The sequence below is a fragment of the Salmo trutta genome, chromosome 18 (genome assembly GCF_901001165.1).
Source record: "Salmo trutta chromosome 18, fSalTru1.1, whole genome shotgun sequence".
Classification (NCBI taxonomy): domain Eukaryota; kingdom Metazoa; phylum Chordata; class Actinopteri; order Salmoniformes; family Salmonidae; genus Salmo; species Salmo trutta.
The window spans coordinates 46,632,207-46,649,535 of record NC_042974.1 but is presented as its reverse complement, the minus strand read 5'-3'; the positions used below and the strand labels follow the sequence as shown (position 1 = coordinate 46,649,535).

General features: G+C 42.4%; 1 protein-coding gene across 3 annotated transcripts in view; it reads right to left on the bottom strand.

Annotated features, from left to right (window-relative positions):
- zgc:123010 (RRM_SF domain-containing protein) overlaps nt 1–17,329 on the bottom strand; it is a 62,579-nt gene that overhangs the window by 22,015 nt on the left and 23,235 nt on the right. The window contains exons 2-8 of one of the 3 annotated variants that reach the window (XM_029698804.1): nt 12,275–12,354; nt 9,208–9,291; nt 8,978–9,007; nt 8,596–8,796; nt 8,170–8,295; nt 4,140–4,188; nt 3,944–4,034 (exon numbers count right to left, since the gene is read on the bottom strand). In XM_029698804.1, the coding sequence (XP_029554664.1) occupies nt 3,944–4,034; nt 4,140–4,188; nt 8,170–8,295; nt 8,596–8,796; nt 8,978–9,007; nt 9,208–9,291; nt 12,275–12,354 (661 nt within the window). Of the gene's footprint in view, nt 1–3,943; nt 4,035–4,139; nt 4,189–8,169; nt 8,296–8,595; nt 8,797–8,950; nt 9,008–9,207; nt 9,292–12,274; nt 12,355–17,329 lie in introns of all 3 variants that reach the window. The other 2 variants (XM_029698802.1, XM_029698803.1) reach the window with 2 other exon arrangements.

Here is a 17,329-nt window from a genome sequence, read left to right as displayed (position 1 = left end):
AAATCTCACAGCAAGAACTGTCAAATCTGGTGCAGTCCATGAGGAGATGCACTGCAGTACTTAATGCAGCTGGTGGCCACACCAGATACTGACTGTTACTTTTGACATCCCCTTTGTTCAGGGACACATTATTCCATTTCTGTTAGTCACGTCTGTGGAACTTGTTCAGTTTATATGTCTCAGTTATTGAATCTTAAGTTCATACAAATATTTACACGTTAAGTTTGCTGAAAATAAACGCAGTTGACCGTGTGAGGAACGTTTCTTTTTTTGCTGAGATATATATAGATATATTTAAAAAAAATGATTTTATGGGAATCTATGTTAATTACCAAAATTACAGGAGATCCTGGAAATTTTGGTAAATTACCAGTAGCTTTGCAACCCTAGGTCATGCGGTAGTGAGTAGTGCTGAGCGATGTGCTTCTTGGTCATATTTCGGTTACATTATTAAAAATAATCACGATTTTCAATTTCAGTTATTATATATATTTTTAAAATGCACTATGCAGTGGGTTGAATGCTGTAACACAGAATAAAACAATTAATAAAAGTCCCATGATGGTAGTGACTGTCCATGACTGCTTATCACTTATTAACATGACTTTAATATTTCAGTTGTGTATATGAAATTTGTTTTATTTGACTACCATTATTTCATTTAAGTCGTCAACTAATCTCTATTGAGCTACTGCCTATGCGGTCTGATAAAATTACTATTTTAGTAGTTCTTAAAATAAGGCATACTTTTATGACTGCTGAATACCAATAGCTCGAAGCAACTACGCTCTAATCACGCATTCTTCTTCATAGCAGGCGTAAAAGAAACTGACAAGTAGCCGCGCAATGGATTATGGTCATTGTAGTTAATTATCACGTTTTCTGCACTAAACTATGTAGAACATTGGAACTGTTGGAAACTACAACACCATACTACGTCGCACAGTTTGGGCACGATCGGATTTATCTCTAGAGAAACCACAGCGCAATGTGCACATTGAGCTCACCTAAAAAGAAAATAAATGGAATTCAGTGATGTCAGTGAATTAGTTGTTTAAAAAATTTTTAAAATTACAAGCATTTCAGTTAACTTCTTTGAGATCTGGGGGCAGTATTGAGTAGCTTGGATGAATAAGGTGCCCAGAGTAAACTGCCTGCTACTCAGGCCCAGAAGCTAGGATATGCATATTATTAGTAGATTTGGATAGAAAACACTCTGAAGTTTCTAAAACTGTTTGAATGATGTCTGAGTATAACAGAACTCATATGGCAGGCAAAAACCTGAGAAAAATGCAACCAGGAAGTGGGAAATCCAAGGTTTGTAGTTTTTCAAGTGATTGCCTATCCAATAAAGTGTCTGTGAGATCATATTGCATTTCCTAAGGCTTCCACTAGATGTCAACAGTCTTTAGAATGTTGTTTCAGGTTTCTACTGTGAATGGGGAGAGAATAAGAGCTATTGGAATCAGGTGTCTGGAAAAATGGCTTGAGCTCAGTCATGCGCGCGGCCGTGAGAGCAAGCTTAGTTCCTTTTCATTTCTGAAGACAAAAGAATTGTCCGGTTGGAATATTATTGAAGATTTATGGTAAAAACATCCTAAAGATTGTTTGACATATTTAAACAAACTGTAATGCAACTTTTTGACTTTGTCTGGACTTAGCCTCTTATGGCAAGGGGGCAGTATTTTCACGGCTGGATAAAAAACGTACCCGATTTAATCTGATTATTAGTCCTGCCCAGAAACTAGAATATGCATATAATTATTAGCTTTGGATAGAAAACACTCCAAAGTTTCTAAAACTGTTTGAATGGTGTCTGTGAGTATAACAGAACTCCTATGGCAGGCAAAAACCTGAGAAGGTTCTGTTCAGGAAGTACCCTGTCTGAACATTTCTTGCCCTTGTTGATTTTCTCTATCTTTTACAAGGGATCTCTGCTCTTACGTGACACTTCCCACGTCTCCAATGGGGTCTCAGAGCCCGGGAAAAACAGGAATGACGTAATTCAAAGCCCTGGCTGAAGCACACGAGAGCAAAAGCTAAGTGGTCAATCAGTGGAGTAAGCCTTACGCTCGCGACCTGCCCCGCCCCCGTCTTTCGGTTTTTCCCTCAGTTTACAGACATGCAGATTCCCGGTCGGAATATTATCGCTTTTCTACAAGATAAATTGCATAAAAATTGGTTTTAAACAGCGGTTGACATGCTTCGAAGTACGGTAATGGAATATTTAGAAATTCTTTGTCACGTTCTGCGCCATGCTCGTGACCGTGATTTACCATTGGGATAGTGTCTAGAACGCACAAACAAAACGTCGCTGATGGAACATAACGATGGATTATTTGGGACCAAACCAACATTTGTTATTGAAGTACAAGTCCTGGGAGTGCATTCTGACGAAGAACAGGAAAGGTAAGACCATTTTTCTTATAGGAAATGTGATTTTGGTGAAGGCTAAACTGGTTGGGTGTCTAAATAGCTAGCCCTGTGATGCCGGGCTATGTACTTAGAATATTGCAAAATGTGCTTCATCCGAAAAGCTATTTTAAAATCGGACATATCGAGTGCATAGAGGAGTTCTGTATCTATAATTCTTAAAATAATTGTGTTTTTTGTGAACGTTTATCGTGAGTAATTTAGTAAATTCACCGGAAGTGTTCGGTGGGAATGCTAGTTCTGAACGTCACATGCTAATGTAAAAAGCTGGTTTTTGATATAAATATGAACTTGATTGAACAGGCATGCATGTATTGTATAACATAATGTCCTAGGTGTGTCATCTGATGAAGATAAATCAAAGGTTAGTGCTGCATTTAGCTGTGGTTTTGTTTTTTGTGACATTATATGCTAGCTTGAAAAATGGGTGTGATTATTTCTGGCTGGGTACTCTGCTGACATAATCTAATGTTTTGCTTTTGCTGTAAAGCCTTTTTAAAATCGGACAGTGTGGTTAGATTAACGAGAGTCTTGTCTTTAAATAGCTGTAAAATAGTCATATGTTTGAAAAATGGAAGTTTTTGGATTTTAGAGGAGTTTGTATTTCGCGCCCCGCCCATCATTGGATATTGGAGCAGACGTTCCGCTAGCGGAACATCTAGATGTAAGAGGTTAGTGCATTCGCCTTCTGCATTTGGAATAGTGAACTGAACGCGGAAACAAAAAGGAGGTATTTGGACATAAATATTGACTTTATCGAAACAAAACGAACATTTATTGTGGAACTGGGATCCCTGGGAGTGCATTCCGCTGTGTCAGATTTCAAAAAAGCTTTACGGCAAAAGAACACCATGCGATAATCTGAGTACAGTGCTCAGACACCAAAACAAGCCATACAGATACCCGCCATGTTGTGGCGTCAACAAAAGTCAGAAATGGCATTATAAATACTCACTTACCTTTGATTTAATTCTATGTAAAACACTTGTATCTTATATCAACGTTTATGATGAGTATGTCTGTAAATTGATGTGGCTTCCTGCAAAAATCACTGGATGTTTTAGAGGCAAACATTACTGAACATAACGCGCCAATGTAAACTGAGATTTTTTGATATAAATATGAACTTTATCGAACAAAACATACATGTATTGTGTAACATGAAGTCCTATGAGTGCCATCTGATGAAGATCAAAGGTTAGTGATTAATTTGATCTCTATTTCTGCTTTTTGTGACTCCTCTCTTTGGCTGGAAAATGGCTGTATGTTTTTTTGTGACTAGGTGCTGACCTAACAATCATATGGTGTGCTTTCGCCGTAAAGCCTTTTTGAAATCTGACACTGGCTGGATTAACAAGAAGTTAAGCTTTAAAATGGGGTATGATACTTGTATGTTTGAGGAATTTGAATTACTACGCTAGCGTCCCACATATGCCAGAGAGGTTAATCGCTCAGCACTAATACTGAGTGATATAATGTAGCTATACAACATGTAATGGTGTGATATTACCTGTAATCCTTTGGGTTGTATCTGATGGCTTCTGTAAACATACTGACTGCCTGAGAATACTGGCCCTCCTGGACCAGCTTGATCCCTTTTTCTACAGGACACACAGTCAGAGGCTAAAGCATACAAACAAAATCTGAGCATGTTTGCACAGCAAGTTGTGTGTTCGAGTGTAACCTGGATGGACATAGACACTCACCTGTCAACAAGGCACTTCTCTTAGTCACAGCATCTGTTGTTTCATTCACCTAGACCAAAACCAGAGAAATAATTTATAATCAAACAAATTGTTGATCACTTCCGACTCAGCGACACGAGTGACCGTGCTCTAGCCTGCACACTTAGGCAGCCGTGTGTGTGTGTGTGTGTGTGTGTGTGTGTGTGTGTGTGTGTGTGTGTGTGTGTGTGTGTGTGTGTGTGTGTGTGTGTGTGTGTGTGTGTGTGGGGGGGGCGCGTGAGAGAGACTATACGATGTAAAACTCAAAAACATTCCAAAGAACTGTTTATCATGCCTTCCATGTCCAGAATTCACCTCGCCTTAGGGAGGACATTGAACCTGCACAGCCAACAACTAGCCATCAGCACTAGTGGAGACCGAGGCTAAATGTAACGCTTTTTGGCTTTTGCTTACTTATGAAAATATTGTTTGTATAAGAATATTAATAATCTTACATTACACGCTGTAACCACATTTCTAGGACATACCAGTCGTTTACAAAGTAAACCGAGTGGCTGAAGTTAAATTGTACAATTCACCCATAGGCGGGGTGAAATCTAACAGGCTGCAGGGCAGTGTTAATTTCGTCAACAATAACTATGACATAAAAATTAAGATTAGAAATTACTTTATTTTAGTTGACTAAAATGTAACGAGACGAGAATTCCACATGAGACTAATGGACATTCAATTTGACATGAGGCTCCTTTCCATCATTAGCATGCATGGCTTTGCAGACTAATGCAGTCCTCTTATTGGCAGATAATGTATTTCAGTTGCTCAGGCTGATTGAGAGAGAGAGCTGGGTCTGCACACACACACACACACACACACACACACACACACACACACAGCTCCAAGGTCGTCACTTCAATCACTCTTTTGAACTGATGTGCAGCAATGGCACTTCAAATTGTAACTCATCACAATTAGAAACAATAAATGTGTTTGATAATCTTTGTTTTCATATAGGCAATTTTTCCTCTGATCACATCACAAGCTCTATTTTGCTGTGTGCTTTTATTTATCTTTGTTGCCAAATGAGAGTTGCAGTTGCTTTTTTATATTGGAAAAGCTAATGCTATTTGCTGGCGTTGTTGGAAAGCTCAGATTATCCTCTTCTCACGCCATTGGTTATGGTAGGAAATTCTGAGCTGTAAACATTTTAACCTGTAGCCAAGGCTTATAGCCATATAGTTAGTTATGGCTGGCATTGGTTACAATCTGCCACAATAGCAATATTGCTAGGGGGATAGTAGGCCGAGTTGGACAAGGTTATCTGAATGTACACGATGGAAGCTAGAGGTAAATATCAATAATTTAAATGTGGGGGGAGGGGGTTCACCGGCTATTGTGACTAAAACTAGACAACAATTTTGCAGAGTTGAAGTCAAATGATAATGACTAAGATGTGAAATGATTAAAATGTGACTAAGACAAAAGGTATTTGAGGATTACAACAAAGACTAAATCTATATCTAAAATAGCTGCGCCAGGGTTAAATGTGAAAGCACAAAAACATGTTTTTTTTACACTCCAAAAACAAACAATATAAACGACAACTTTTAAACAACTCATCTGCCCAGACCCGCATGCTCACCCCCCAATCTCTAGTGCCTGCATTATTGTTTGCGACTTGGCAATAAATTGTAACAATTTATTTCTCGGTCACCCATGCCATTTCAAACCTAAATTTTACTAGTAACATGCGCTGAATACAGCAGGTGTAGACCTCAGTGAAATTCTTACTTACGAGCCCCTAACCAACACTGCAATTAAAAAAAAATATGGATAAGAATAAGAGATAAAAGTAACAAGTAATAAAGAGGAGCAGTAAAATAATATATACAGGGGGGTGTCGGTACAGAGTGAATGTGCAGGGGCACCGGTTAGTTGAGGTAGTATGTACATGTAGGTAGAGTTAATTAAAGTGACTATGCATTGAAGACAACAGAGAGTGGCAGTGGTGTGGAGAGGGGAGGGGCAATGCAAATAGTCTGGGTAGCCATTTGATTAGATGTTCAGGAGTCTTATGGCTTGGGGGTAGAAGCTGTTTAGAAGCCTCCTGGACCTAGACTTTGCGCTCAGGTACCGCTTGCCATGCAGTAGCAGAGAGAACAGTCTATGACTAGGGAGTCTGACAATTTCTAGGGCCTTCCTCTGACACCGCCTGGTATAGAGGTCCTGGATGGCAGGAAGCTTTGCCCCAGTGATGTACGGAGCCGTACGCACTACCCTCTGAAATGCCTTGTGGTCAGAGGCCGAGCAGTAGCCATACCAGGCAGTGATGCAACCAGTCAGGATGCTCGATGGTGCAGCTGTAGAACCTTTTGAGGAGCTGAGGACCAACGCCAAACCTTTTCAGTCTTCTGAAGGGGAATAGGTTTTGTTGTGCCCTCTTCACGATTGTCTTGGTGTGCATGGACCATGTTAGTTTGTTGGTGATGTGGACACCAACGAACTTCAAGCTCTCTACCTGCTCCTCTGCAGCCCCGTTGATGAGAATGGGGGCGTGCTCGGTCCTCATTTTCCTGTAGTCCACAATCATCTCCTTTGTCTTGATCACTTTGAGGGAGAGGTTGTTGTCCTGGCACCACACGCCCAGGTCTCTGACCTCTCATCTGCAAACTTGATGGTGTTGGAGTCGTGCCTGGCCGTGCAGTCATGAGTGAACAGGGAGTAGAGGGGGCTGAGCACGCACCCCTGAGGGGCACCTGTGTTGAGGATCAGCGTGGCGGATGTGTTGTTACCTACCCTTACCACTTGGGGGTGGCCAGTCAGAATGTCCAGCATCCAGTTGCAGAGGGAGGTGTTTAGTCCCAGGGTCCTTAGCTTATTGATGAGCTTTGAGGGCACTATGGTGTTGAACGCTGAGCTGTAGTCAATGAATAGCATTCCCACATAGGTGTTCCTTTTGTCCAGGTGGGAAAGGGCAGTGTGGAGTGCAATAGAAATTGCATCATCTGTGGATCTGTTACACAAATTGGAGTGGGTCTAGGGTTTCTGGGATAATGGTGATGTGAGCAATGACCAGCTTTTCAAAGCGCTACAGACGTGAGTGCTACAGGTCGGTAGTCATTTAGGCAGGTTACCTTAGTGTTCTTGGGCACAGGCACTATGGTGGTCTGCTTAAAACATGTTGGCATTACAAACTCGGACAGGGAGAGGTTGAAAATGTCAGTGAAGACGCTTGCCAGTTGGTCAGCGCATGCTCGCAGTACACGTCCTGGTAATCCGTGTACTACGAGAATGTTGTATTATTTAAAGATCTGCCTCACATAGGCTGCGGAGAGCGTGATCACAGTCATCCGGAACAGCTGGTGCTCTCCTGCATGTTTAAGTGTTATTTGCCTTAAAGCAAGCATAGAAGAAGTTTAGCTTGTCACAGAGTTCATGTCACTGGGCAGCTCTCGGCTGTGATTCCCTTTGTAGTCTGGAATGGTTTGTAAGCCCTGCTACATCCGACGAGCGTCAGAGCTGGTGTAGTATGATTCGATCTTTGTCCTGTATTAATGCTTGCCTGTGTGATGGTTCAACAGGAAGGCATACCGGGATTTCTTATAAGCTTCCGGGTTAGAGTCCCGCTCCTTGAAAGTGGCAGCTATAGCCTTTAGCTCAGTGCGGATGTTTGCGTGTAATCCATGGCTTCTGGTATTTTCGGTCATAAGAGACGGTAGCGGTAACATTACGTACAAAATAAGTAAAAACTAAGTTACAAACAACGCAAATAAACACGTAAAACTTCAGCCTTCTTCTCCGGCACCATTGCACTGTCAACACATCTACAACAAAGTAACTAGCCAGTCATCCTTAGCCAACAACACTCCTACTATAGCAACTTAAGCTACCAAAGTAGATAGTGATCCTTGGCCCCCAAAACCTCAGACTGACAGCTATTGACAAAACATCCACCACAGCAAATCTCTAGTTAGCTAGCTATACTGGCTATCACCAGTCTTACGATAGCAACTAGTCAGCAATGTAGATATCCCAAAACTCAGGGTCCACTTACCTCTCTGGTTCTGCCCTCGTTCTCCTTATTCTCTTTGGACTTGGCGCCAGGTTTGGTCCAGCCTTTTGGCCTGATGTGGCTAGCAGCGTTAGTAAAGAACGCACTGCTCACATCCCACTCCAGTTCCTACAGCAGAGAGGGAGAGACAATGGTTTACTAAGGTGCCCATCAGCTTGTATATGAAGACTCCTCAAGTACACACAGCTCCTCTAAAAACTAGCCTGGGGAAGACGGATCATAATAATGGATGGAATGGAGTAATTGGAATGGTATCAAACACATGGAAACCATGTGTTCGATACCATTCCAGTCAAGCCATTACTATGAGCCCGTCCTCCCCAATTAAGGTGCCACAACACAAATAAATCTAGGACCAGGCACCTACGCCATTGCTTTGCCCAAATTAACGAGTCAGTCTGTCCCTACCTCTTCAGATGTTTGTGCAGCGGTATTCTGGGGTCCTTTAGTTCCTGATGGGGCTGGCGATGGGGCAGAGGGTTCCTTAGAGCGAGGGATGGCTGCTTTATCCTCTTTCTCTTCTTTCACTACCTCCTCTTCTACCTCCACCTCAGACTCACTCTCATCTTTATCCTCTTCCTCCTCAGATCTACCATCATCCTCCACATCCTGGAAAACAGAGAGCATATCATAAACTAGCTGAAATGCAAACTGTCCATTCCTTTTTATACAGACATTTTTTCTGATCATTGTAAATGAGGCTGTTAAGCATCGCATAATTTAGATTAATTCAGAATACATGTAATACTGGTTTGTAGTTAACCTGGTCAGTGCCCTCAGGCTTCTTCACCTGCTCCAGCTTCTTGCGTTCCCGTCGACGCTGAGAGGAACATAGTAACAGCATCAGGATACACAGATTGGGTGCTGAATATGTGGTTCACTATGGACAGAGCAGGTCCTTCACGGTTTTTAACCAAACACTATGGCTCAGGATGATTTGGTGTGTGTGTGTGTGTATATAGGAGTAAGTGTGTGCGTATGTACAGTATGTATGAATTAATGTGCGAGTGTGTTGCTCACCTTCCTCTTGGCTCTGCGTCGCGCCGCTCTGTGTTTGGCCTTCTCCTCCTCGCTCAGACAGTCCTCTCCACTGATGTCCTGTTCCTAACACACACATTCATTAATAAGTGCATCGATGATGTTGTACCCAGTGACCGTCCGGTACATATCCCAACCAGAAGCCATGGATTAAAGGCAACATCCGGATGGTTATAAGAAATCCCGCTACGCCTTCCGACGAACCAACAAACAGGCAAAGCGTCAATACAGGAAAAAATGAAATCCTAATACACCAGCTCTGACGCTCATCGGATGTGGCAGGGCATGCAACCTTTTACAGATTACAGAGGGGAAACCAGCCGCGAGCTACCAGACGAGCTAAATACCTCCTGTTTGCTTCCAAGCTAGAAGCATTGAACCATGTATTAGAGCACCAGCTATTCCGGACGACTGTGAACATGCTCTCCGTAGCCGATGTGAGTAAGACCTTTAAACAGGTTAACATTTACAAGGACGCAAGGCCAGACGAATTACCAGGATGCATAGTCAGAGCAAAAAGAATATCTACCTGACTAAGTCTAACACCTACATGTTTCAAGCAGACCACCATAGTCAATATGCCCAAAAACTCCAAAGTAACCTGTTGAAATTAATTTCAACCCGTAGCACTCACATCTGTAGCCATGAAATGACTCACATCAAAACCATCATACCAGACACACTGAACTCAATACAACCCACATACCGCCCCAACAGATCCAAAAATTACGCACTCTATATTGCACTTTTCTGGAAAAAAGGAACACCTATGTAAGAACGCTGTTCATTTACTATAGCTCGGTGTTCAACACCATAGTGTCCTTCAAGCGCATCACTAAGCTAAGGACCCTGGGATTAAACACCTCCCTCTACAACTGGATCCTGTGCTTCCTGACTGGCCGCCCCCAGGTGGTAATGGTAGGTAACAACATCCGACCACGCTGATCCTCAACACGGGGGCCCCTCAGGGGTGCGTGTTCAGTCCCCTCCTGTACTCCCTGTTCACTCATGACTGCATGGCCAGGCACGACTCCAACACCATCATTAAGTTTGCTGATGACCTGCTCACCGACAATGACAAGACAGCTTATAGGGTGGAGGTCAGAGACCTGGCAGTATGGTGCCAGGACAACAACCTCTCCCTCAATGTGATCAAGACAAAGGAGATGATTGTGGACTACAGGAAAAGGAGGACCGAGCATGACCCCATTATCGACGGGGCTGTAGTGGAGCAGGTTGAGAGCCTCAAGTTCCTTGGTGTCCACTTCACCAACAAACTATCATGGTACAAGCACACCAAGACAGTCGTGAAGAGGGCACGACAAAACCTATTCCCCCTCAGGAGACTGAAAAGAATTGGCATGGGTTCTCAGATCCTCAAAAAGTTCTACAGCTGCACTATCGAGAGCATCCTGAATGGTTGCATCACTGCCTGGTATGGAAACTGCTCGACCTCCGACCGCAAGGCACTAAAGAGGGTAGTGCGTACAGCCCAGTACATCACTGGGGCCAAGCTTCCTGCCATCCAGGACCTCTATACCAGGCGGTGTCAGAAGAAGGTAAAAAAAAAAAAAAATGGTCAGACTCCAGCCACCCTAGTCATAGACTGCTCTCTCTACAAGTCTACAGCATGAGCATCCTGTCGGGCTGTATCACCGTCTGGTACGGCAACTGCTCCACCCTCAACAGCAAGGCTCTCCAGAGGGTAGTGCGGTCTGCACAACGCATCACCGGGGTCAAACTACCTGCCCTGCAGGACACCTACAACACCAGATGTCACAAGAAAGCCAAAAAGATCATCAAGGACAACAACCACCCGAGCCACTGCCAGTTCACCCCGCTATCATCCAGAATGTGAGGTCAGTACAGGTGCATCAAAGCTGGGACCGAGACACTGAAAAACAGCTTCTATCTCAAGGCCAGACTGTTAAAAACAGCCATCACTAACAGAGAAGCTGCTGTCAACATACACACTCAAATCTCTGGCTACTTTAATAAATGGACTTAATAAAAAGGTATCACTAGTCACCTTAAATAACGACACTTTAATAATGTTTACATATCCTACATTACTCATCTCCTATGTATATACTGCTCTATACGAGCTACTGCATCTTGCCTATACCGCACGGCCTCCGCTCATCCATATATTTATATGTACATATTCTTACTCATCCCTTACATTTGCGTGTTTAAGGTAGTTGTGAATTTGTTAGATTACTTGTTAGATATTACTGCATTGTCGGAACTAGAAGCACAAGTATTTCGCTACACTCACATTAACATCTGCTAACCATGTGTATGTGACCAATCAAATTTCATTTGAGGTCCAAAAGGCTTCTCAACAGCTTCTACCCCCCAAGCCATAAGACTGCTGAACAGCTAATCAAATGGCTAACCAGACTATTTGCATTGCCCCCCCCCCATACGCTGTTGCTATCCTCTGTTTATTATCTATGCATAGTCACTTTTACCTACATGTACATATTACCTCAATTACCTCGACTAACCAGTGCCCCCGCACATGGACTCTGTACCAGTACCCCTGGTATAGCATCGCTGTTATTTTACTGCTGCTCTTTAATTATTTGTTACTTTCATTTCTTATTTTTTACTTAATAAATCATATTTTTCTTAACTGCATTGTTGGTTAAGGGCTTGTAAGTAAGCGTTTTACTGTAAGGTCTACACCTGTTGTATTCGGTGCATGTGACGAATACAATTTGATTTGACTTACAGTTGACCGGGGCAACTCTAGCAGGGAAGAAATTTGACGAACAGACTTGTTGGAAAGGTAGCATCCTATGACGTTGCCACGCTGAAAGTCACTGAGCTCTTCAGAAAGCCCATTCTACTGCCCTTGTCTATGGAGATTGCATAGTGGTGTGCTCGATTTTATACACCTGTCAGCAACAGTTGTAGCTGAAATAGCCGAATCCACTAATTTGAAGGGTTGTCCACATACTTTTGCCCACAAACTTCAAGACCACAATGCACCGAACACTGTCAAACATACAGCCCCTTGTCCTTCAGTGTAACATGTCTTTACCTTGGACAGTGTGACGTTGGTGAGCTCAGAGGTCACTGCTCCACATTCCATCTCCTCCTGGCGCTGAGCACTGGAGGTTTCTGGGTAAAAAGTACAACATACAGTACATCAGGGTTCAAATTGTACATTACATGCTCAAAAATAACCCATTCTCTACACCAGACATTGATTAGGTTAAAACCAGGCTAGCTTCAACAACTGAACTGTGAAAGGTCAGTCAGATAAAGGTTTGTACGAGGTCACGGCTTCACTGCGGTCTGATTCAAGTCAGTCAGTCACACACAGAAGTCTTATGACTGAACAGTTTTTGTTTTTACTGTCGAAGCGTGCCTTAAACAAACCAGAGTCAATCTTTTCTATTTTTACATTTCAAACAAGCTCTGAATTCTGATGGAGAACAATAGACCAAAACGAGGGCATTCAAAAGAAGTGAAATGGCAGTCAAGAGGTGTACATATGACTGCTTTAGAAACATGTCCTTGATAAGATAACCTTACACAGGGATAAACTTTGCAGGGCTTGCAGTTAGCTTTTCAGTGATAGCCTGGTTGTGACACCATGCCCCATGTTGATCTCAGTGGACTAATGAGCGTGAGTAAAAACTCAAACGACTAATATGGACTTCTTTAGGGCCAATGACGATTTTGGGGTGTCAAGGAGGCCTAAAATATCGACCGATATTCAATTAGAAAATGTTGATGACAAAATTTGACAAACAGCCATGCATGTGTAAATGCATACATTTTTTAAATCAAACAAAATGGTGACTTTATTTTTACCAACCTAATGGTAATTATATTTGAACGATAAATCTCTTGATAAACTGGGTTAATTAAGATGGCATACCTACAATACAGGTGAATGGATATTCAGTAGGAGAGTTTTGAGCTTTTTTTGGCTAATCTGGTGCTACAGATGACAATCGGTTTGCCTTTCATTTGGGACATATTAGCCTATTGATCAACAACATTTGCATAGAAGCATCACTCCAGCATGGAAGGACATCATTTAGGCACTGCTGTTAGTTTGAAAATATAAAATCTATTCAATGCAAATGGTCCAACGTAACATCAGTTTGTGATCACGGCTGTTTATGAAACAAGTAAAAATGTTGTAAGCTGTCAGGACACCTCTAAATTAAAAAAATCTCAGCTGCCAGGACAATTTTTTTAAAACATTTTTAAAGAACTCAATTGGCTAGTTCAGCTATCTGTCAAGAAATGGGCGGGTTGTAACTTTATCCTACTGCTATGATTGAATAGAGCGAGGCTGTAACTCCACTCCCTTTCACATATCTCTCCATCAATCATATCACTTGCTGGCTGCAGTTTACTGCTACTATGATAACTAGCTCAATGGCAATGACATTTGCTACCAAGCCATAAATATGCACAATATCTAATATTTGTCTGAATGACTCAAATCTGCACATAGTTTGATTAGTGAGAAGGCACAGGCACTGATCTAAAGCTTTCTTGGTCCATAAACATGCAGGGAGATTCTTAGGTAGCTAAACCTATTGCCAACCTTTATTTAGGCTTTTTAAAAACACTTCATTCTTTCCTATTATGACAATCTAATCCGACTATCAACTGTCAATTTAGGGATACGATTGTGGCTTGTTCAATGAGCATACCAGTAAATATCTTACGTTACACTAAAGAGGTTTAGAAACTTTGGTTACACCACAAGTCAGATGGTTTGTTGCCAAAAATGGTGCATTTTCAAAATGATAACCAGCTAACGCTAGCTACATTGGCAATTATCTCCTGATAACTTAGCACTGTGTTATCCTAGCCAGCTAGATAGCATACAGTAGTAGCTAATAAAGCTAGCTAGTTAATACCACAGATGAAAGGGTTAATTATCGTACTCTTTGCTAACAGGTCACATAGCCATCTGCTTATTGCATGCATGTCAGGCACGTCGACACAAGCCTTATTAGTGACAAACTAAAATTTGCAACAGAAGTTTGATTTTCGTCACTGTCATTTTATCTGTTTCTCTACACTGCATCTTTCTGTTGGAGAATGAGCTAGCTTGCTGCTGCTCATTTTCCCAGCTAAATATTCCTCTGCATTGTGCAGTGCTCGTGGCTCAGGCGGTGAGTGGCGGCTAGCATAGCAGCAGTTTTGCCATGTAGAGGGACTATCGGCAAAGTCAACAGATAGCAGATAGACTAGAAAAAAGCTATATCGGCTTTATGTTTGCGACGAGACGAGAGCGTTGGACAAGACTGCTGTCTATTGATATTAGTAAAAACTTATTGAAAATGGAAAAGGATTGCCTTGAAAGTTTGGTCGTTCTCTAGTGAAAACAGCATATGTGAGGAGCTCTCAGAGACAAGCCTCCGCTCCCACTACTCAGCATAGCAGAGAAGGGGAAAACAAAAGGCTATGTTCAGCAGGCAAATGTTGTGGAATGTTTTAGATAGAAATGCAATGAATGGGGCTGACAATCCCTTATTCTAAAGGTCAAAGAAGCATGTTTGTGGGTCTCCTGAGTGGCGTAGTGAAGAATACCCTCTGTTCTGTTAGACAGGTAACTCTTGTATCTGGTCCAAAAAAAATTCTAAAAGGTTTACTAAGGGTTGGTAACAGGCTGATCGGTTGGCTATTTGAGCCAGTAAAGGGGCCTTTATTATTCTTAAGTAGCAGAATGGATTTTGCATCCCTCCAGGTCTGGGGGTACACTTTCAAGTAGACTTAAATTGAAAATATGGCAATTTGGAGTGGCAATATCATCTGCTACTCTCCTCAGTAATTTTGCATTCAAGTTGTCAGACCCCGGTGGCTTGTCATTGAGACTTTTTTCAAAATAATCATTCAAATAGTTGGCAATATCAGTCGGTTTTGTGATGAATGAGCCATCTGATTCCATGAAATCTGTTTAGTCACGTCTCAATTTGCAATATGTTTGCCAATCGGTTGTGCAACCAGACTTATTTGCCATTCCTATTCCCTCATCCATACAATTTCTCATCAATCCATGGGGATTTAACCCATGGGTACATGCTTATTAGTAACTGGAATAAGCAATTTCATAAATGTGTCAAGTGCAGCGTCTGTTTGCTCCTTATTACACAACACGGACCAACAAATATTATTTACATCAACATAGGATTTACTCCAAAACTTATTATATGACCTCTTATACATTATACACTGCTCAAAAAAAAAATATATAACACATCCTAGATCTGAATGAATGAAATAATCTTACTAAATACTTTTTTCTTTACATAGTTGAATGTGCTGACAAAAATCACAAAAATAATCAACGGAAACCCAATTTATCAACCCATGGAGGTCTGGATTTGGAGTCACACTCAAAATTAAAGTGGAAAACCACACTACAGGCTGATCCAACTTTGATGTAATGTCCTTAAAACAAGTCAAAATGAGGCTCAGTAGTGTGTGTGGCCTCCACGACCTCCCTACAACGCCTGGGCATGCTCCTGATGAGGTGGCGGATGGTCTCCTGAGGGATCTCCTCCCAGACCTGGACTAAAGCATCCTCCAACTCCTGGACAGTCTGTGGTGCAACGTGGCGTTGGTGGATGGAGCGAGACATGATGTCCCAGATGTGCTCAATTGGATTCAGGTCTGGGGAACGGGCGGGCCAGTCCATAGCATCAATCCCTTCCTCTTGCAGGAACTGTGAAGAGCACAGGGCGCCAGTGGCGAATTTGCCAATCTTGGTGTTCTCTGGCAAATGCCAAACGTCCTGCACGGTGTTGGGCTGTAAGCACAACCCCCACCTGTGGACGTCAGGCCCTCATACCACCCTCATGGAGTCTGTTTCTGACCGTTTGAGCAGACACATGCACATTTGTGGCCTGCTGGAGGTAATTTTGCAGGGCTCTGGCAGTGCTCCACCTGCTCCTCGTTGCACAAAGGCGGAGGTAGCGGTCGTGCTGCTGGGTTGTTGCCCTCCTACGGCCTCCTCCACGTCTCCTGATGTACTGGCCTGTCTCCTGGTAGCGCCTCCATGCTCTGGACACTAGGCTGACAGACACAGCAAACCTTCTTGCCACAGCTCGCATTGATGTGCCATCCTGGATGAGCTGCACTATCTGAGCCACTTGTGTGGGTTGTAGATTCCATCTCATGCTACCACTAAAGTGAAAGCACCGCCAGCATTCAAAAGTGACCAAAACATCAGCCAGGAAGCATAGGAACTGAGAAGTGGTCTGTGGTCACCACCTGCAGAACCACTCCTTTATTGGGGGTGTCTTGCTAATTGCCTATAATTTCCACCTGTTGTCTATTCCATTTGCACAACAACATGTGAAATTTATTGTCAGTGTTGCTTCCTAAGTGGACAGCTTGATTTCACAGAAGTGTGATTGACTTGGAGTTACATTGTGTTGTTTAAGTGTTCCCTTTATTTTTTTGAGCAGTGTAGATCAGAAACACAGTGCAGACATTGTTAATGTTGTAATGACTATTGTAGTTGGAAACGGCTGTTTTTTGATAGAATATCAACATAGGCGTAGAGACCCATTATCAGCAACCATCACTCCTGTGTTCCAATGGCACGTTGTGTTAGCTAATCCAAGTTTATCATTTTAAAGAGGCTAATTGATCATTAGAAAAACCATTTGCAAACAGCTGAAAACTGTTGTCCTGATTAAAAAAAGCAATAAAACTGGCATTCTTTAGACTAGTTGAGTATCTGGAGCATCAGCATTTGTGGGTTCGATTACACTCTCAAAATGGCCAGAAACAAAGACCTGAAAATTGTCAGTCTATTCTTGTTCTGAGAAATGAAGGCTATTCCATGCAAGAAAATGCTAATAAACTGAAGATCTCGTACAATTCTATGTACTACTCTCTTCACAGAACAGCGCAAAATGGCTCTAACCAGAATAGAAAGAGTGGGAAGCCCCAGTGCACAACTGAGCAAGAGGACAAGTACACTAGTGTCTAGTTTGAGAAACAGATGCCTCAAGTCTTCAATTGGCAGCTTCATTAAATAGTACCTGCAAAACACCAGTCTCAACGTCAACAGTGAAAAGGCGACTCCAGGATGCTGGCCTCCTATGGGACACCC